Source organism: Eptesicus fuscus, chromosome 7 (assembly GCF_027574615.1).
Source record: "Eptesicus fuscus isolate TK198812 chromosome 7, DD_ASM_mEF_20220401, whole genome shotgun sequence".
Lineage (NCBI taxonomy): Eukaryota > Metazoa > Chordata > Mammalia > Chiroptera > Vespertilionidae > Eptesicus > Eptesicus fuscus.
In genome coordinates this window covers 96,890,291-96,913,311 of record NC_072479.1, presented here as the reverse complement: position 1 = coordinate 96,913,311, position 23,021 = coordinate 96,890,291, and the positions used below count along the sequence as shown (strand labels likewise).

The 23,021-nt window shown below is 40.4% G+C and overlaps 1 protein-coding gene across 2 annotated transcripts; it reads right to left on the bottom strand.

The window, feature by feature from the left end:
* Positions 1–4,153: 4,153 nt before the first annotated feature.
* On the bottom strand, positions 4,154–18,568 carry TMEM263 (transmembrane protein 263). 2 transcript variants are annotated; one of them, XM_008144718.3, is made up of 3 exons: positions 18,375–18,568; positions 7,845–7,911; positions 4,154–5,788 (listed from the first exon to the last, which is right to left on the bottom strand). In XM_008144718.3, exons 2-3 carry the CDS (start codon positions 7,906–7,908, stop codon positions 5,502–5,504), a joined length of 351 nt encoding a protein of 116 aa, XP_008142940.1. In that variant the 5' UTR covers positions 7,909–7,911; positions 18,375–18,568; the 3' UTR covers positions 4,154–5,501. The 2 variants fall into 2 exon arrangements, with proteins under 2 accessions (XP_008142940.1, XP_054575426.1); XM_054719451.1 differs by lacking the exon at positions 7,845–7,911.
* Between the last annotated feature and the right edge of the window lie 4,453 nt (positions 18,569–23,021).

Here is a 23,021-nt window from a genome sequence, read left to right as displayed (position 1 = left end):
TGCAACACTAGGAGTTTGGTACCATTGTTACTGGTCTACAGATGAGAAGACTCAGGCACACAGAGGGTTAGTTACTCACCCAAAGTCACATGGGGATGTTTGTTCAAGAAAAGGAATGGCAGTACAGTGGGGGCAGGTTGAGGGGTAAGGAGAGTGGTGCAGGATAAGATGAGTATTATACGTCCAGCTAAAGAGCAGAATCTCATTCTGAGTGCGATGGGAAACCCTTGGAGAAACTAGATGCTTTCAGTGGTGCTTTGTCAATGGTCTCAGTTTGAAATACATTGTATATTATGTGGTCACCTTTTAGATGTTAATTTTTGAGATGTCTACTAGATATCTGAGCAGAGATGTCAAAGAGGCAAATGCTAAAGTCCAGAATTGTGAGAAGTTAGGAATGGAGATAGACATCCAGGGGTCATCGGCATATCTATGAAATGTAAAGCTATGGCTCTCAATGAGCTTATCCAGAAACAAAGTGCAGATCTGTAGCAGTGGCTGGCCAATCCTGGAAAGGGTTCACCAGTGGAAGTCTGCCAAGAAAAGAGGGCATGGTCAGTAAGATTGAATGCCATGGAGATGCCAACTAAGATACAGACAGGTGACTAATGGATTTGGCAAACAGGAAATCATTAGTTGGCCCTATCAGGAGTGATTCTGGTGGACTGAGAAAGGTAAGAAAGCAGCTGGAGCAGGTTGAAAGGCTAGATGAAAAGGAAGAAACTGCAGTTTTTTCACGAAATTTTTCTTTAAAGAAAGCAAATACTAAGACTTGTTTACTAGTACATGCTGATGGGTATGACCCAAGAGAGATGGAGGTGGAAAACTGTGGGTTTCATATCCTAAAGGAAGTGAAGGTCGGCAGACTGGATAAGCACAGATACTAGTCCTGGTCTGAGTGTGGCATCAGGTGTAGGCAGGTTGATGGAGTGGGTGGTAGCGGAGGCAGGAGAGCTGCTGTCAGAGGACAGAAGGATGGGAGATGGGAGTATGTATAGAAGAGGGTTAGCAGGAGGAGGTATGAAAGTCACCTGGAGGAGTAGGAAAGTGAACTTACAAGAGGGTATATAAGAAAGTTTGTCAGAATTGAGTGACCCTGTGTGCTTTGTGGCCATTAATTTAGTCTAGTCATTACAGCAGTGAAATTTAAGGGCACAGGCCTGCAAGTATGACCGCCCCACGTTTGGGCTGCCAGTTGCGAGTGTCCCCCCCCCCCCCACGTCCCGCGTGGTTCAGGGTTCAGGTTCAGGAGGAGGCCGCACGCAAATGAAAGAGACAAGAAAATATTAATTTGGAAATATTGGGGCCAGGCGGGAGCCCAACTCTGAGGGGAAGGACTCCACCCTGCTCTGGCCTTGCTATCCCTTTTATTAAGACTGGGATACACCCATAGCCTTTAGGCAGGCAATTCCAGTAATAGTCAATCAGCAAGGATTTACCTAAAACTAAAAGGTGGAAGTTGCTTAGCTCCCTTTGTCTCAACTAGACAGTGGGTGGTTGGCTCTGATCTTTCAGAGCTTCAAGGTTGACCAGCCTTCAGGGTTCCTTGTCCACACCTCACTGCTAGTGAAGGCAATGGGCAGCTTCCAACACAGGTCCATATAGAGAACTTAAGACACATACAGTTTTAAAAATACATTTGTAACTTACTCTAACTTGAAAAGATTAAGTTAAAATCCACATCAGCCTGTCGTCTGAAAGGTCCCGGGTTCAATTCCAGTCAAGGGCACATGCTTGGGTTTCCGGCTCGATCCCCAGTAGGGGCCGTGCAGGAGGCAGCAGGTGAATGATTCTCTCTCATTGTTGATGTTTCTCTCTCTCTCCCCCCCTCTCCCTTCCTCTCTGAAATCAATAAAAATAATTTTTTAAAAAATCCATTATATTGACTTTATATTCCCTTAGACTAAATGTTACTACATTTTCTTTTGTAAACCTTTGAATCTGCCTTTTTCCATTCTTGCATTCTTATTCGGATCTTTCTATGAATAAAATTTAAAAGAATTCAAAATCAACAATAGAGCAGGGGGAGATACTCTCACATAAAACACTAGAGTCAAATTTTTATTTCCTGTGTGAAAAAAGACTCTAGTAACAAAATTATTTCCTTTAAGTCATTTAGTGGAATATAATTACACTAAACTCATTTCTGTGGCAAAATGTAATTAGCTGCCACAGTAAATCTGGTCACCAGGAAGTTCAAGCTAGATAGCCTGGTAAATCTAACACAGGCAGCACTGAATGCCAACAGCAGAATTAAGGACTTGTTACTGATGGCCCCATTTCTGTTTCTGGACCTAAGCTGGAGAAGTGACTTCCACTAATTCAGAAATTATATAGGAAATTCAACTAACATTGAAAGACTGTTCCATATTTGTACGAAGAGAATGAAGATATACCCTCGAAGTGATTAAATCAGATAATGTGTGGATAGCACCTCGTGGGTAAGTAGATGCCCAATATATATCCATTTTCTACCTTACTCCAACTGGTTCCCATCCCTTTGAGTCAGTTCTGTTCAGTGAGGTGTCTGAGTTGGTTCCACAGCTACGTAGGACAGAGCGAAGTGCTCACTACTTTGTAACTTCATCAGTTCCCAAATGTCAGCGTGCATAGGAACCACCAGCAGAGGTTAAACTGCACTCTACAGGCGCCACCCAAGAGATTCAGCAAGTTGGGTAAAACCCAGAAATCTACATTTTTAATCTTTATTAGAGTTGTTTAAAAATATATTTGCATTTCATTTATTGTGTTGGCATCAAAATATATTCAGAGATGTTTTGTTTCTTCATTAATGTCAAAAAATGTTAAACTTTCTAAACTGCTATGTAACTAAAAATTTTAAGACTACCCTGTTTTAAAATTTCCTTTATTTCCTTAGATCTTTATGAAACATTTCATATTTTGTAGATCATAGTGTTTTATTAACAGATTCATGTATTCTTTTCTCATTCCTTTAATACAAAAAAATTCAGTCATCAGTTATTTTCATCTAAGTGCAGGACTCATAATATCAACATTATTAGATCAGTCATTCAGTGGGTCACACACGGTTGCCCTCATTGTGTAAATACCCACTCAAAAGAAAAGCTAAATAACAGATACCTCCAGGTATGTACAACAACCTTAGTTTCTTAAAGTGAACTAGTACTGTTTACAGGTCAAATGCTAATCTACAAAAATAAACTGAGAAAGACTCAAGTGTACAGCTATACATATCAGATGGCAAGTTCATTTCAACAAGAACCTCCATGACTAACTTCATTTGTACAGTTCTCTGCTATCATTGCAAAAGCCTCTCCTGAACAAAGTTACAGTTTAGAATTTAAAACAAACTCGGTAAGATAAAATGTACCAGGTGGCTTTTCTGTAGCAGAAATTAATCACAACCATTTTATTTTCCTCAAGCAATTTTAAAGATAAGCAAAGTTAAAAATAAATATGCAAGCATACAGTAAACTAAAGTATATTTGGAAATGCAGGTATAAAGCACAGCAGAACCTATGACTAGAGAAGATAAATTAGAAATATGACCTATTAATGAAGTAATAATTTCTTTCAAATAGCAGGAAACAAGTTCTCCACTACCATTATTTTAGGTCATTATTTGTGTTCATCTATTAATTTTGGATTTAAAAAAAACAACACCTTTGCTAATTATGACATCTGACCAGATATACCAACAAGTAAGTATACCTTAAATAACACGGCATGAAATAAAAGGCCATTTAATTTCTGATGAATTGAACTCCTTAACAACTTTTCCGTTTTATATACTGTAGAAAAGTTCAAGAACCTTTGTAGATTTGCTTAAAATCCCTACTGGTATTTATGAAAGTTTTGAAAAGTAATGTTCTTATCCAGTTTGTAATCCACATTATTAATGTAAAAATTCTTTGTTGTTTATAAACAGTTCAGCCTTGGGTGCGAAAGTGATCTGTTTTAAGTTCTCAGGGAGGCTATTTCACTTAGTTACTCCAGAGCATCATACCTTTCCTTCCCTCCCTTGCAAGGAAAAAAAAAATCTGCAGAATGGAGGCAAATATCTGGACTTAAGTATAAACTAAGATTTTTTTTCCCAGGATTGGATTATAACCCTTAGTTAAGAGGAATGCCATATATATATATATACATATATACACACATATATATATATGCCACTTTTAAATTTTTTATGAAACAAGAAACAAAAAGATGAATTTCAGCTAAGTCATATTCTTTGAAAATGAATGAGACATGATGAGATATGTTAAGACATGACACACTTATCATCCACAATCAAAAACTTCAATTCCCTGCCTGAATTTGACTTCAAAAACGATATAAAGTCTACAGCTGCTTTAAAGGATGGTGAGATAACATTTTAAAAGCCTATAAACCATTGAAAGCACTTAATATATTTTACATTCAAAACTAATCCATGGAGCTCATTTCATTCCATTTAAAAGGCAGCTCTCACATATTTGTGGCTCTTTTTACCATGTTTTTAAAAAGACCTGCTTATAATTTAAGCCATCCTAGATGTAAAATAAATGTGAAGTATTCTTTTTATATCTGGGATGTTCTAGGTAATTTTTAAAAACTGAAAATTTTGTCCATCCTTAATCTGAAACTCTTCCAACAAAGCTTCTGACTAGCAAAGACATGTCCCTTAGGCACTGTGAGGCGTACTGACGATGGAGCATGAACCCAGGTTGAAACATATTGTCTGGTCGTAACTACAGACAGATAACAAAAAGTTAACCACTATTTAATCTGCTAAGAGCAAGAAATTCCTTTACACCACGACTCCTGAGATTCTTAAAGAGGGAAAACTGATCTCATACAAACAACTTTTAAGAGAATCCGTATATAATTCTAAGAACTGCACAATTAGGGTGTTAGAAAAGATGTTTTCTTTTGTAAGGCATCGATGATGAAATAAATATAATGTATATCTAACAAAAGATGGTTAACACTCGGGATCATAAAACCATTTATCTTTTCTTTTAAATTTCTCTAAATCTTGCTACTTTTACCAGCTTAAATAAGAAAAGAATGCCTCTTGGCCTAATCAACTATCATTATAAAAAAACTAAGACATCTGAAACTAGTAGGCACATCAAAATTACAGTTTATGTAGTTCAAGGTTCCCTTTTTAAGGGACAGATGTGTTACCTGGCACATTATACATATGGAATTGTAAAGATCATCCACTAAATTCAACTTTCACATTTTTAGTTAAACTAAAAGACTTATAGTAAATACTCAAATATATCTTCAGTTACAGCTGATAAGTGTAACATTTTACCAGATAAAAAGCTGGAATTTAAGTATGAGAAACTTTCATACACTGTGCTAGTATTGGTCTCTTCTCTTTAGACGAAAGCCAGTCATCAATACTTTCAACACAGCAGTTTAAGAAGATAAACGTCCAAAACAGTTGACTTAGTTGTAGTCCATAATTTAGCAATTCAATGCCACTGGCATCATAATGCTGTAGAGAGCAAATGTATCTCCATGTTTTAGTCAGATTTGTCTTTCTTCTTTCCTGTTAAGGGCACTTTGTTTACAACAGCAGACCCAACAGCTGTAACACCTCCAGCCACAGCAGACACGCCCCCTTTCACCAGCCCTATTCCCATGGAAGGCACAGTTGTAACAGCTGTTTTGGTCACCTCCAGACTCTTTCCACCAATCCAAGCCACGCCACCAATGGTGGCACCAACAGCTCCTTTTGTAACACTGAAAATACCGCCAGTCACACGGGACAACATGCCTGGTTGCTGCTGTGGGTGATCTTTCATTGATCCTAATGAGAAAATAGAATGATATTGTTAGATATGTCTACAAAAAACATTACAAATCAAGTAACCTACGACTTCCTAACAATCAGGAGGTTGTTTTGAAAAGGTCGACCACATTACAAATGTCCATGTTCAGCAATGTCTAAATTTTTAAAATCCAAGTTTTTTATTTAAACTATTTGAGTAATAAACATAGTTAATATAAATTTTTAAATAGCTGAATTAAAAGGCTTAAGATATAGATAAGCATTTGAATATACCATAGTCATGCCTTACCTATGGTTTCCCTTGGTTTGAAAATATTAAATGGCAAATTTCAGAAATAAACAGTTCATAAGCTTTAAATTGTGTACCATTTTGAATAACATGATAAAATCTTGACCCATCCCCCTCCATTCTGCCTAAGAGGTGAATAATAATGTCCATCACAATAAGATAGTTTGAGAGAGGGAGACCACATTCACGTAATTCTTTTACAGTATATCGTAATTGGTCTATTTTATTATTCTTGTTAATCTCTTGCCTTGTCTGATTTATAAAGTGAGTTTTATCATAGGCATATATGTATAGGAAAAAAACATAGTATTCATAGGGTTTGGTACTATCCAAAGTTTCAGGGATCCACTGGGGGGTCTTTGAATGTATCCCCTGTGCATAAGGGGGAACTACTGCATTAAGTATAAGACTATGATGGAAAGGATTACATAACTGGTCATTCTTTTGTAATCAAGGTCAAGGTCAGTAATACTAGGGAAGGAGGAAAATCCTGATTTGAGGATAAAACATAACTGCTTCACATTGAACACCTCATATAGGATCAGACTGCTAGGCTAAATTTGGTGCACAAGCATTTAATGAAGATAGTTTTTCTCAGTCAAATCCAATAAATATTAATGCTGTTGATCTAATTACCACACTATAAATTATCTACTTTGCAGACTACTTTTGTTTAGCAGGTTGCCATGCACAGCCATTCCTGAGGCTTGTTCTTTTCCCTGGCGGTCATGCTCCTGGAGAGCCTTTATCTCTTTCCTAGTGACTTTCTCACAAAGTCCTTATTAACTTTTTCACTGAGCCCTAACTTCTTTTCAGGGTTTTAGCCCTAAAAAACAAGGAAAACAGGTGAGGTGATAATTTTCTAGACTATTTCTCCAGCAAACTAAAGCTTAGTTACCTCCATCCTCTTTTAGGCTTAAGTATGAACTTTTCATTGTGTTTATTTTCCTAGTGATTTCATTTTTGTCTGCTAACATAAGTATAGGAAGAAAGTTTTGGACAATGGGTAACGGAACTGGGAACAGAATACAATACCTAGGGCTAGAAGTTAAGCCTTAGCCTCTTCCCAGAGACATCCTCATCCGTCTGCTACTGTAATCTATCTGGTCTGTAAGTCACTTAATATCCCTTATTCTCCAATTTGATTCTCTTTCTTACCTAATATGACTGTCCTGTACAAACAGGCAGTTGTCCAAAGAGATCACTATTCGAATTAAAGGTAGTAATATTCTACAACAAAACCATAAATAGAAATTGCCCATCAAGACATGTAGCACTACAGTTAGTGTTTCCAAGGATTGCTGAAGTAAAGGTAAGAATAAAATGATTCATGATACAACAATTTTCAAACTAAAGAGAATGTAAATTAAGCAGACCCTAAGACCATGTATAATATAGGAAGAGAGAGCTACCAATTAATAATGAGATGAAATGATAGGAGTTTAACAACAAATCACAAGTACCTCTTTTTTTTTATGTATGTACAGTATCAACACTAAACACAGTCCAACTTTCCTCAGCATCCCACCCACTCTTGTTTACAAATTAAAAGATATTCTTACTTGTGAAATGGTCTTAAAATAAGAGTAACAGAAAAATAAATTTTACATGTACTCATTCACCAATATCAGTGTTTTCTTTTGGAGGCTAAAAAGGTTTTTCATAGATTATTTTTGGAATGTATTTACTGACAAGGTAGTTATTTTTTAAATTTAATGAAAACAATCAGAACTTGGATTCAATAGGATATTTGTTCTATTCTTAGTGTTACAAATGCATACTTACCTTCTGGTGGTTCATCACTAAGGTATGATGGGATTTCTTGTTGATTTTTATCTGCCTGATTCATGATCTAAAAAAACACACACACATATTTCATTTTAACCTTAACATGGGAGACTGCCATTTATCACATGCTCAATTAAGACTTAATCAGCTTTATTCAGATAAACAACATTTTAAAACACCCATCACAAGACTACTACTTCTTGTTTCTCTCTTGTGGTATTTAAGACATACTTTTAGTTAAACTAGTGTACAATATAAATCTTATCTCAAACCAGAGGCCCGGTGCATGAAATTTGTGTGTGTGTGTGGTGGGGGGGGGGTGTCCCTCAGCTCAGCCTGAACCCTCTCCAATCTGGGATCTCTCTCACAATCCAGGACTGCTGGCTCCCAACCGCTCACCTGCCTGCCTGCCTGATTGATGCCTAACTGCTCCCCTGCCAGCCTGATCGACGCCTAACTGCTTCCCTGCCGGCCTGATCGATGCAAACTGCCCTGCCCTGCAGGCCTGGCTGCCCCTAACTGTCCTCCCCTGCAGGTCCAGTCGCCCCCAACTGCCCTCCCCTGCTGGCCCGGTCACCCCTAACTGCCCTCCCTTGCCAGCCTGGTCATCTCTAACTGCCCTCCCCTGCAGGCCTGGTCCCCCCCCAACTGCCCTCCCCTGCAGGCCTTGTCCCTCCCAACTGCCCTCCCCTACAGGCCTGGTTGCCCCTAACTGCCCTCCCCTGTAGGCCTGGGTCCCCCCTAACTGCCCTCCCCTGTAGGCCTGGGTCCCCTGCAACTGCCCTCCCCTGTAGGCCTGGGTCCCCTGCAACTGCCCTCCCCTGCAGGCCTGGTCACCCCCAACTGCCCTCCCCTGCAGGCCTGGTCACCCCCAACTGCCCTCCCCTGAAGGCCTGATTGCCCCCAACTGCCCTCCCTTGCAGGCCTAGTCCCTCTCAACTGCCCTCCCTTGCTGGCCATCTTATGGTGTCCATCTTGTGTCCATCTGGGGGCGGCCATCTTTGACCACATGGGGGTGGCCATCTTGTGTGTTGGAGTGATGGTCAATTTGCTATTACCTCTTTATTATATAGTATACCAACCAAAGAATGGCAGGCATTGTATAGTACACGTTTCCCTGTTTTATTGCTGCTTCAACTTAAACTGAAGATGACTAACTGAAGAAAGTTGGAAGGTGGGGGTTAGCAGATAAAAATTTTAAGTGCTTCCTCTTACAGAATATTGGCTAACTCAACTGTAATTTATTTCCAGAGTTAGAGAAAAACCTATGACTAAAATATTTTCTATCTGAAAATTTTCTAAAAAAAAAAAATGACATCCTTCTATAGAGATGACACCAGAATCACTAAGAAAGATTTTGATGACTTTTTTATTGTTGTTTTTGGAGCTCTAGTAAGTAGGTAGCAAAAGAGTCCAAAATCTATGAAAAAAAATGTACTATGATTACCTCTAAGTATAAGTAGTAAAAGAACCTAATAAAGCTATGCTAGGATGAAGAAAACAAACTTTCTTTTCCCAATTTCCTTTTGTTTAAAGTATTTACATATGTCCCCCCTTTTTCCCTACTGACACCTTCTAGCCCGTCCCCCACCCCAGGCCTTCACCACCCTATTGTGTGTGACCATGGGTTATGCATATATGCAAACAAGTTCTTTGGTTGATCTCCTTTACTATTTTAAAATATTTGCTTTTATAGTCACTTGACTAAGTAAAAATTAAAACAAGTCAAGACTGGCCTAAAATTTTCTTGCTTGGCCAGAAAGTAGGCCTGTGGTCCCAGCAGTCCACTAAGTATTCTGGACTACGTAGGCCCTAACAAGGCCAGGTGGTGGTTAGCTTTTAACTCTTGAGTGAGATGGGGAGCCAATAAAAGGTACTGAACAGAGAGGAGTGATATGTTCTGATTTATACTTTTTAAAACAACAATTCTGGCTATTGTGGGAGAACATGCAACAGGAGAGCAAGAACAAGCAGAAAGACCTCTTAGGAGTCTTAGAATAATGTATTCAAGGTTCATACATATTGCAGAACAGAGTGGTTGAAGTGGTCAAAGGAAAGTCAGGAAAGTTTCCCTTTCCTTAATGATTCCTAATGATTTTAAAGTACTGGATGATCAGATAAAAACTCATTCATATTTCCTTCTGTAGCTCAATAATTACGGCAAAAGTTGATAAATGGGGGTAAGAGAGGTAGTGGTTGTGAGAAGTGGGATTTTTCAAAGGTAATTTTAACTTTATGTAATTCAACTTGCAATGCCTTTAAAACCTAAATCCTGTGTAAGTTGGGACTTCACTGTATCCCAGAGTCCTGCAGCACCTGCCCGCGTGCTTACGTATCTTTCAGTTGCTGTAGTGACTCGGGCCACTTACCAAGAACACCTATCTTATGCTGGTCTGGTTTGTGAATTTAGCAGATTATTTTATACACACTTTAGATTTAAAGTGATAGTAAAGGGGAGAACCAAGATGGCGGTATAGGTAAACAGCTATACTTGCTGCCTCTCACAACCACATCAAAATTACAACTAAAAGGCAGAACTACCACCCAGAACCGCGGGAAAGCTGGCTGAGTGGAAGTTCCACAACTAGAGAGGTAAAGAAAGCGCATTGAGACTGATTGGCAAAGTTCATTCTGTATTGGAGAGAGTGTGGGACAATGGGGCACTGGTACACTGCTGGTGGGAGAATCTTCCTGAAGAAGCACTCAAAAGAGTGAGTTGCCTCCGGCCATGCAGCATGCCAGCAACAGCCAGAAGAGCATTCATGGTCCTCTGACACCAAATCAGAGCTGCTGCTAGGATGAGTAAGGTCTGCAAAGATAACTCCCTACTGAGCAAGGCCAAGGGAGGCTGGCATGGAGCCATCGATGAGAGGGAGCTCAAAAACAGCTCTTGGGAATATTTTTAAAGACATATAAAATAAAAACTAAAAACAAAGTAGGCCTGAGACCTTCACAGTATTATTTTTAAAAAGCAAAACAATAAAATATCTTACTACTTAAAAGTAATAATAATAATAAAGAAAATAAAGTGATAGTAAAGACATATAGTAATCTCTGACAAAGAGCAAAAACAAAAGAATATCAGGTGATGCATTCCTGGGAGAAGGAGTTCTTGACTGACCTGCCTCAATTTTAAAGCTCCCTTAAATCAGAATGTTAAATTTGTTTCCATTCATATTTATATTCCTTTAATTTAGCATCATAGGTATTACACAGCATAGTGTTTACGGTTCTGGGATCAGAGACCCTGAGTCTCAAATCCCAACTTGACCATAAACTGTATGGCTAAGGACAAATAATTTCATGGATCCATGTTGTTCAGGAAATAAAAAATAGAAATTAAAGATATTCTAGTCCTAACTCTAAGGTGAGAATACTATTTTAACAAATTGAAGACAAAACATTCAGAAATTCCTGGCAGAGTGTATGTGTCCCTTCCTAAGGAATAACTATTTCAGAGCTACTTTCTTCCCCACTAAACTGTTGATTCCTGAGACATTTCGTCTAGCTTGTTCATCACTGTAATCCCAGTATCTGTATACCATACACATACAAATCCAGATCACTAATCAATAGAGGCTATCATACCCTGTACAGAAATATGGGGAAATTATATACACATTATACATCTTACAGATTTTAGCAAGCGTTAAAAAGTTGTGATAGTAAAAAAAAAAAAAAAAAAAAAGTTGTGATAGTAACTGCATACATTTCAAAACTGCCTTCTGTATATATCCCACAAATCCCTACTAAGAGTCTTACCTTTTCCTCCTAATACAGAACCCTTTAAAAAATATTTTTAATTTTTCCAAATCTATCTTGTAATAAAAAAGACCACTTTTTTATACTGTGCTTTATGAAAGCATAAAAGATATGTGCAAATTCATCTAAATAATATGAATTACCTTTACCTTCCTGTGGGTAGGCAATAAGGAGCCAGGAAGCAGAATAACATTGTCAGACCTGTGCTTTAAGAAGCTAACTGAAGCAAGAACATTTAGGACAAAAAGATTAAATACAGTAAGTGGCTAATTTAGTAGTTTAGGGAGATGGAATAACAGTCTGAACTCTGCCAGTTTTTCCTGTCTAAATAAATGTTTGGGCCAAAAACTTAGAAGTCACCTTTGATTTCCTCTTTTTTAACATTCCCACCTAATCACTGGCATATTGTTGCCTAAATAAATCCAGCATAGGACTTCTCACCACCTCTACTGCTACCACAATCAGTTAAGCCATCATAATCTCTTACCTGGACTACAAAATCTCTTAACTGGCCTCTGAGCTTCCACCCTTGGACAGCTAGATCTTTCTGTCTAGCCATGTCATACTTTGCTTAAAACCCTCCTGCTGCTGCCTGTTTTTCTTAGAATAAAGTCCAGAGTCCATCCCTTCACCTCTGAGACCCAACATCTAATACTCTGATGTCATTTTCTACCATTCTGCCTCTTGCTCGGTCCAGTCTAGCAACATGGGAGCTTCCTTACCTTCTCCTTAAAGGCTCTTCCCCTATATACCTGGCTTCTTCCTTATTTCCTTCAGGTCTTTGTGTAAATGTCCCCTTATCAAAGGTCTTCCCTGACCACCTTATAATAATGGATAAGCACTCTCCTAACTCCTCTCCTCATTATCACCTAACCCTGTTATATATTCTTCACTGTGCTTATTGTCGCTTGTTATATGTATGTGTTCACTTTGTGTCTCTTCCAATTAGAATGTAAGGTCCATGAGAACAAGACTTGGTTTTGTTCCCTGTTCTATCGCCAGGGCCATAATCAATGCCTGATACATGGACACTCAAGTACTTGAACTTTTTGGTATGAAGTAGAACATAACTTTGAGTATTAATGAGAGATAAAAGGAGAATAAGCAACTAAATAGACAGAGATGATGGTGAAGACAAGCAACAGGAGAGGAGAAACCATTTATTTCTGAGAGAATATGGACTTTTAAAATTTTATTTTATTGTGGTAAGAACACAAGATCTACCCTCTCATAAATAAGTGTACAATACATTATTGTTGACTACAGGCACGATGAAAGGACTTGTGTTTTTTTAAAAATATATATTTTATAAAAAATAAAATAATATATTTTATTGATTTTTTTACAGAGAGGAAGGGAGAGGGATAGAGAGTTAGAAACATCAATGAGAGAGAAACATCAATCAGCTGCCTCCTGTACACCCCCAACTGCGGATGTGCCATCAACCAAGGTACATGCCCTGACAGGAATCAAACCTGGGACCCTTGAGTCCACAGGCCGACGCTCTATCCACTGAGCCACGCCGGTTAGTTAGAACTTGTTTTTGAACAGCTGTATTTGAAGATGCCTTCAGGGCATCCACAGAGGTTTAGGAGGGAATAGGATTTAAGGGGCTTGAAACTCAGCATGAGTCTGACTTGAGATCCTGAGAGTGGTTTGAAGTGATAGCTGAAGCTGTGGGAGGTGGGTGATATGATCAAGGAAAAGAGAGAAGTAAACTGATAACTGGACTGCTCATATTTAAGAGGTGAAAAAAAAGCCAACAAAACAAAAAATATACCAGGAGATGAATAGTCAAATGAGTACACACTCATGGAAGGCAAGAGATGAATTTATAAGCTTTCTAAAAACACACACTGCAGACATTAAAATAATTTATGAAGATCAAATACTATGGGGAAATGCTAATGTTGCATTTAGAAAATATAAAAGGCATATATCATTGATCCAGCTTTTTTAAAAATGCACATAAAGAGACTGGAAGAAAGTATACTAGAGTGTTGACAGGCTGCCAGTATGGGGATGGGGGGGGGGGGACGGGGAGAGATTATACACACACACACTCACAAAGCATTTCTACATATAGAGATGAATATAATTTAATTTTCTACAGATTGCTTTTGAAATGAAAGAAAAAAACATATTTTTAAATCTTAGAAATCAGTGATATAAAGGACATTTTAAAAGATTATACAGTTCATCTACCTAGTTATTCTAGGTTTTCATCCTCAAATCAAGTTGGTCATCTGAAAAACAATGTACTTGAATCACAAAAGCTGACTGGAGGAAAATGACATCACTGAGTTTTATTACTGGTTATGTCCTTGGGAAGGGAACCGTGACAAACAACCTTATGCAGGCTATTACTACATTAACTATACCACACTGTTAAGGAATTACCCACTAACTACATTTCTTTAGAGCTATTCAGAAACCTTTAGAGGTATTCAGAAAACTTTCCCCCCCCAAAAAAAAAAAATACTTAGCATGTTTTCTTCTTTTTGAGACCTGGCTTCCAGGACTCTTAGTTAAAATTCCTGCTCAACTAGCTAAGTTCCTGTGGCCTGGATAGAGTGTCCCATTTCCCTCATCCCCAACTCCACACCACCCTGAGACTTCGCTCTTATTGCTATTATCTCTGGTCTGCAATTTAAATATCTTACTTATATTGTTACCATTTTGCTAGTACATGTTTTTGCTGTAAACGGACACAAAGTATTTATGGAATTAGTGGGATAAAAATATCATTTGAATCCACATTAATTTTAAGCATCACAAAAATGCACAACAATATATGGTCCAACTTTTCGGTTAAAAAAAACACAAAACATTTTAAGCTAGAATCATGCTTTTCAGATGTACATCTTTAAGATTAGGTAATGGTATGCTGGTGCTTCAAGAACCACAAGAGAGACATGCTACTTGCATTTTAGTATAGTACCCAGTAATTTAAAATATTATTTAATTTTTAAATATACACTAATTAAAAAGAGAAAAGCACTTGAGAATTTTTAAAGATTACTAGACTTTCAAGAAATTTCATTCTAGCCTGGAACTTATTCAGGATATACTCAGATTTACCAGCTCTCTTCCCAGCCCAACCACATCCCCATCTCCCCCATGACTTTGCTCTTACGTTTGGAGTATTTGGGTAGAAAAGCTTGAAATATAGGAATCTAGAAACTATTATACAGAAACACCCACAGTTACACTGAACATTGTTAGCTAAAGTTACCAACAGGATTATCAATAAACAATAAAACAGAAAAGCTGGAGTTCTGCCAGGCCAGAAGCCTGGCTCCTTAGACCAGAGGATCTTGTTATTAGAGGGCTCTGAAAGTCCTAAGAGGCTATAGACACGTGTGTGTGCGTGCGTGTGTGGTGTGTGTGTGTGTGTGTGTGTGTGTGTGAGAGAGAGAGTTTCTTGTACATCACTGGTATTAACAGCAAGTATGCAGTATTAAAATTCCTCTAGAACAATTAGGGTAATAAAAATTGTGTAAATGCCATATGTAGAATATTTTTCTAAATTCTCAATTTGGTCACAAGACACCAAATTACCTTAAAAAGGTACTTTTTTGCTAAAATCCTTAACTATCTATGCCATCTGTATAGATATATCACATACACCATTACAAACTTCTCCACACATGTTTGTCAAACTTTTGGTGATATCACCTCTTTATGGATATTATCACTTTCTCACTAAGGATAAATAGTTTTTACATTATCATCCTGTTATCATTATTACAAGGGGGCTGTTTCTCTTAAATTGGGAATTATGAAGACAAACACACCCTTAAACTCTTAAAATTATGAAAAGTAAATAATCTGCTAGTAAAATTTATAAGTATATAACACATGGAGACAAGTAACAAATGACTGTACAAGTGTCAAAATGACCATTTTTAAATGTTACCCTTATACAGAATTATTAAATTCTATGTAAACTATCTGCCCTAAATTCACTGAGTCATTACCCCACCCACCATTCATTTGAGTCCCTACTATGTGCCAGGCATCTATTAGGCACTGAAGATTTCAGTGTGATTAAGGACACAGGACTACTCTCAACCAGAGTTTACAATCCAATTTGGATACACTTTCCCTGCACTTATCAATTTAGTTTCATTCAAAACCAAACAAACAAAAAAAAATCTGCTCTCTAGGAATTCATAATGCAAACAAGTTTCTATTTTTAAAAATGCACTTTTCTAAGGAAGGCAAAAACAGAAAACAGCCTTTAGGGAAGAACAAATAATTTATGGACATTTTACTATTTGGTCCTGACGTGTGATCAAACTATACCAACTTAAAACTGGTTATAAGTATGTGCTTTTTTTTAACAAACTGAAATGTGCAGGACTTGTCCAGTAAAATAATATCATTGTTATTGCAGCTGGCAAATATATTGAGCAAGGATTAATAACACTTTTTCCTAGAGGATCATTTCTTCCAATAATAGAAATAAGTAAACAAATGCCTCTTAGGAAGCTTTCTTTTTAAAAGGAAAACAGATGAATCAATGTTGTTTGTGGATATCTGTAACACTTTACATATATGTAAAGTTTGCATTAATAATGAAAATAACATCTGAAAAGAGTGCATAAATTTGCCTGTGGTTAAACCCCTCTATGTGTACCAAAGGAATCTAAACAGCACTAACAAGCTGTATAAAGCTTTTTACAAAATCCAGTGTAGAGCAGTTTACCTTCAATGCCACTTCAAAAACCTGTTATTAAACAGTAAGTGCTAATTTCCCTATAAAAAGAAGACTATAAATGAATTAGTTAAATTCTTCTACATATTCTATTATATAGGAACTTTGCCACATCCTCACTCCCATGTGAGGGTGAGTTCTTTGCCAAATGACTACAAGGAGTTTCAAATATATATTTATACAGGGCTTTAACACACATACACCAACAAGCAGTGTATAGTAAAACACCAGCTTACTATTTTTAGGCTTCTCTAGTTAGCCAAGTATCCTGAACAGGCTGCTTTTAAGATGGGCCTTGCCTATTAAATCAACAGCAAATAGACTATAAGAAATGCACTGAATCTGGCAGGAAAGAAAAAATAATCTGCAAGTAAAACTTGTGATTACCTAGTGACAAGTAACAACTGACAGTATCAAAATGGCAATTTTTGTGTTGCCCTTAAATGAAACATTAAGCAGCAATACAGTACACTATCAAACCAGATAACCAGTACATCAACCATCTTCATAAGTTATTACCTCATTAGCTCAACAGGTATTTGTGTGCCTACTATGTGTCAGACACTGTATTAGGTACTGGGGTTTCAGCCTGAACAAGCATATAAAGGCCCTCTTCTGAAGGTGTTTATATATATATAATCCAGTGAGCTATCTTCAGGAAGTAGCAAGAGAGCAAATACTCAATGACTGAAACAAAGAAAGGTAAAGATTTCCCTGTAGTTAAAAAAAAACCAAAAAACCTAACACACACACACACACACACACACATACACACACACACACACAAGAACTACTTCAAGCTTTTCTAACGATGTGCCTACACGTAGACAATTTTTTACTGACCGTGGTTTCTGGTACATTTATTATAACAATGACTAAAGAAAGGAAAGTGTAAAAAAAATCAAAACAGGATGCATATAGATTTATTAAAGGTTACTCCCCTCTTTAAAAAAACAACAGGTATGGACACACAGTCACGTACAGGTTGATGTGTTAATATTCTGAGCACCCGCACCAGGAGAAGTTTTAAAGGGTAAACAATAGCATATAGCAAATAATCACAGGTAGTAAACACTGTCATTTGAAATCAGCACGGTGTTCACAAGGGCGTAATAGATCAAATAATCTTCCTTTTTCTCGGTGTTTGTGAACCTTTCCCAGCGGCCCCGTCTCCCCACACTGGTCCCTTTAGGTACTAGCAAGTCTTTTTTTTTTTTTTTTTTTTCCCTTTAGCAGAGGGAGTGACGTGGCAGGAGAGGCAGAAAATGACCCTGGAGGAGCCGTGGCTAGAGCGGAGCGCAGCACCTCCCTCAGCTCCACGTTGAACACCCAGCACCCCCACTCCCACAGGAGTCCAGGATTTGTCTTCTCACAGAGAAGAGGCGACCTGTTTAGGAGACGGGATCTGACTGGAAGGGGGAGCTTGGGAACCAGTCTTGCGTGTGCTTAGCGGGCACGGCGTTAATTTAGACCCAGGAGACTAATGCGCCAGCGGTCCCCAGTCACCCCTGGCGCCGCCGGCGCCTCTCCAACCCACACTGGTAGGCTTAGGTTAGGCGCGGGGGCGAGAGCTTTCTACCTGGGCAGAGCACCGGGAATGTCCACTGGGGACCAAGGTTTGTGTGCCCGAACCCCAGAGAGTGGTTTATCAACAGGTCAGGAGTCCGTGGGGCGGGGAGCCCAGCACAGCCGCTCGGCTGCATCCCTCTCCTCCCCCGGGCTGACGGCTCCCCCATTCTCCCAGCATGACACCCAAGGAGCTAGGAAGTCAGGCGGAGACTTGCAAGGTGAGGTCCCAACCTCAAACCACGGCGGAGGAGTCAGGGACAGGTGAAGAGGGGTGACTCCGCCAGCGAACCTCCGTCGGCCCCCCAACATCGCCCAGCCCCTCCCCCTTTCCTGCTCGGTGCTCCCAAAGGCCCCACTCGCGGCAGCCAGGCCCGGAGAGGGGGGGCGGTGAGGTGCAGAGCTAACGGAAGAAAGCGACCGACCGAGAGGGGGCCACAAGCCGGGACGGTGCCCCCCGCCCTGCCATCCCGACTTACCGCCGGGGTCGGGGCCGCCGCCTGGGCCGGGGCCGGCGGAGGGAGCGGGCAGAACCAAGAAGAGCCGAGGCGGCTAGTGCGGCAGGCACAGCCTCGGGCGGTTGCGGGTTCCGGAGGCGCCTCCTCAAGCGGTGCAGCCAAAGACTCCGTTGACGGCGGCGCTGGCCTCTGGCTGCGGACGTGGCGCCCGCCGCGACCCGCCCCCTCTGCCGCCTCTACAGCTCCCGCCTCCTCCCGCGACTCGGGCTCCAACGCGCACGCGCACGCGCACCCCGGGCCTCTCCGGCGCCCACCCGTTTCTCGGGCTGCCCAGCCCTCCCAGCAGCCCCCAGCCGCCGCCTCCCGCCTTGCGCACGCGCGAAGCCCTCACCCCCAGCCCAGCTCCCGCCCCTTCGCCCCCTCGGAGCCTCCGCGGGAAACCCTGGCCAGTCTGCGCGCGCGCCTCCTCCAGGGGTCCTCCCGCCCTTTTCCTCCTCCGGCCAATCAGATGGGGCGAGGGGCGCCGAGCCCTGGGAATACGGCGGCGGCCGCCCGAAGGGTCCCAAGCTCCAGCCCCGGCGGCTACCTGGAGCCGTCGTTCCGTTACCATAACGGTCGCCCGGAATTCAGAACCTTCGCCCCGGGAAGGTGGGACGCTCGCCAGTTTCCTCGGCTCTTTGCCCTGGGGTCTCAGCCTCCTTCCCTACCGGCTTCCCCTCGGGGCAGGGACCGGCTGGGCCTTCTCGCAGCCCTGGACTTTGGGACCCGCACGCCCTTACTGTGGAGGTGACAGGGGCGACGGACGGGAGAGCGTGCTCATCACTTGTTACTGCACGTCTTCCCTGCCCTCAGATTGAGCTTCCTGAGAGGAACACCCCCTGGGGCATCACCGGCGCCCAGCGCAGTGATGCCTGCAGTGCCCGGGGCCCGCCATGCACCCCAAATCGGAAAACAGAAGTGAACTGGACATTGGAAAACCTGGCCTCAGGCCGCTCCCTCGCTCCCACAGCCCAGCGCGGGGCCTCCCCGGTCTCCCGCCCCGGCTGAGGCCCGCTCGCCGCCCTGGAAGGTGCCGAGAGGAGCTGTCGCTGTCGGGGTAAGGGCACTGCGGGCCGCGGCTCCCGTGTGCGAAGCCTCGCTCCGCTGCCACGTGGGGTGTTAACCGCTCCACAGGTCCTCGCGAGGCCTTAACGAGGTACGCTGTGCAGAGGCTGCTGAACTAGATAAACGCTATCTATTAACTTTGCTTCTTTCCACACTTAGAAAATGAAGATGACGATAAGCCAATTATAGGGTTTTTAAAGAGAAGCAAGAGGTGGTGGGTTTGAAAGGGCTTTATAAACGGAATTCCTAGACTGGTTTAAGACCTTCCTTCACAATCTAATTAGCAAGACAAAACATGCACGTGAAGCAACCAATCAATGACTCAACAGAATGTTTTTCCTACTGCAAAGTCAGCAGGGTGGTGCAACTGAGCAACTGTTGACCAGGCTCAGAAAAGGACAACCAAGGAAAGTACCTGGAAGAAGCTGACTTTGATCCACGTCTTCAGTGGAGTGGACTAAACATTGTTTTATGGTTTCAGCCTAATCATTGATTTATCAAAGCAGCCTATCAAATCCACTTAGACCAATGGTCGGCAAACTGCGGCTGGAGAGCCACATGCAGCTCTTTGGCCCCTTGAATGTGGCTCTTCCATAACATACCACGTGCGTACAGTGCGATTGAAACTTCGTGGCCCATGCGCAGAAGTCGGTTTTCGGCTCAAAAGAAATTTCAGTCGTTGTACTGTTGATATTTGGCTCTGTTGACAAATGAGTTTGCCGACCACTGACTTAGACCATGGTGCTGAGACTATCAAGATATTTTAGTTTTCTAGAATTTAAAGAGGACATTAAGCAATCTTGTCGCTTTGAAATACGATTTGGGGCCCTGACCCAGTAGCTCAGTTGATTAGACCATCATCCCGTGGCAGGGCACATACAGGACTCCACCAATGACTGCATAAATAAGTGGAGCAACAAATCAATGTCTCTCAAAAGTAAACTGGACAATTAACAGGTTTATAATTATAGATTACAACCCAAAGTAAATTATTTTGCTTTTTCTTTTAAAAAAAATATATATTTATTGATTTTTTTACAGAGAGGAAGGGAGAGAGAGTTAGAAACATCGAGGAGAGAGAAACATCCATCAGCTGCTTCCTGCACACCCCCTACTGAGGATGTGCCTGCAACCAAGGTACATGACCTTGACTGGAATCAAACCTGGGACCCTTGAGTCTGCAGGCCGACGCTCTATCCACTGAGCCAAACCGGTTAGGACTATTTTGCTTTTCTATCCTCACTTTTTTACTACTCTTAGACTTACCTGGCACAATTACCTGGACTATACTTGGTTTGTTTGTTTGTTTTCTCTGCCCCAATATATTTTCTGTGATATAATAATAACTAAGATTTATTTGGTACAAGTTTTTAGTATGTATCATCTCATTTCTCCCAACAATCCAATGAGGCAAGTACCATTATTATCCTCCATACTCATATGAGGAAGCTGAGGCATAGAGAAGTTAGATAGTTTACCCATGGGCCCATAGGTAGTGAAGAGCAGACCTAGGAATCAAAGAAATTGTTTTTTACTCCAGGGCCTCAGTTCGTGTGTGTTGTGCGTGTGTGTAGGTCAACCTGTTGGGTAGCCTAAGGGGTTGTGCTTCTCAGAACCTTCATAACCTAGGGCCTCAGTTCTTAGCTGCTATATTCTGAAAAAGAGAAAAGACGTCCCTCATACCAAGTAGCTGGTCTGGCACTGTCAGTTGGGTCTTGGTGTTTCTGGGAACTGGCCCGGCACAGCTAGTCCTTGGTGCCTCCTATTGAACAAAGAGTTTCTGAGAACATCAACATCAGGAAAGGTCGCTCCATGACCATGATGGATCAGGACAGAAATAAGACTACTCCATCATCATGTCTGAACACTGCCAAAAACTTGGACCTTACTCAAGCCTCCAGATGGAATACACCAACTGAAAATATCAAACTAATATGAGTGGCTGTTACTTCTTTACCAATTACAGCTTTAACCTCATTCTAATCTTCCCCTTTTCTACATAAGGTTTATTAAGCTACAGTCACAGAATTATCCCTGCTTCTTGACAGCATCTCATTTTAGAGCAAAGTCCCCCAAATCACCTACCACAAACTCAAATCTTAATATAAGCCCTTTGTAGCACCCTCTTACTAAGATCCTCCCAGTTCCCCATACTGTGTGTTCTTCCTGGCTGCAACAAGTAATGAGTTCAACTTGTTCAGCCACAGGTGTGTTCCTGGTGACCTTTGGCTAGAGAGCATTGACAATTTGGACTGTCCTATACTGTGCATGTCGATGAAGTGAAAAGCATGCTATGTAGGCATTTCTTGCCAGTCAGAAAAACGGAACTGCTCTCCTATATCCAGCCATATGATTGTCACCCAAAAGCTGGCAGGGTTCCATCCTTTTTGTAGATTCTATATAGCATGTTTGCTACATGCAACCTTATCAAAAAATAGTGAAAAGAAACAGATGATGTTGGAGTAAATGGACATCATTTTGCAAGGAAAAAAATAGAACTTAGGTCTGTCAACCCATTCCTTGCACCACATGTAAAATAACTCAAAATGGTTCATAAACTAAATGTAAAATTAGAAAGCTTTTAGAAGAAAACATAGAAGAAAATCTTTGTAATCTTGAGTGAGGCAAAAAATGTCTTGGATATAATACCTAAAGTACAATCCATAAAAGAAAAAAACGTGTTAAAAACTTAGGCTCTTTGGGTGACACTTAAGAAAATGAAAGAATAAACAACAGGCTGGAAGAAAATATTTGCAAAATACATATCTGATAAATATATATTCTGTGTTCAGAATATATGAACAAGACAAACCAATTTTTAAAAACATAATTGAACAATATCCATAGAAGATAATGGATGGCATAAGAAATGATGCTTAAGATCATTAGTCATTAGGGAAATGCTAATTAAAACCACAATGATGTTTCACTACTTGGTTAAAATAAAAATAATTGCAAATGCTATTGAGGATGTAGAACTTCCAAACAGTGTTGATGGAAATGCAGAATGGTAGAAACACTTGGGAAAACAATTTAGCAGTTTCTTATAAAATTAAACATACACTTACTATATGACTCCTAGATATTTATCCAAGAGAAATGAAAACATGTTCACACAAAAACTTGGACACACATTTTATAATAGCCAAAAACTGGGGACAATCTAAGTGCCCTTTTATTGGTGAACGGATAAGCAAATGGTGGTGCATATATACAATGAAATCTACTCAAATAAAGGGACCAAACAATACAAATGAATCTCAAATGTATCATTCTAAGTGAAAGATGCAAACTGAAAAGTAGTTGGGACCTGGAAGGGGTTAACTAATAAGGGACTTGAGGGAATTTTGGAGGGTGATGGAACTGTTCTATATCTCAAGTGTGATGTGGGATACACAATATACGCATCTTTTCAAAACTCAGAAGTATACACTAAAAAGACTAATTTTATTGTATTAAATTACATCTCAATAAGTTTGACAAAAAAGAAAGATGTTAAAATGGGGGAAAGTTGGGATGAAGTAGGGCCAATATGAAAACTCTGAAGTAGCACACCTGATATTA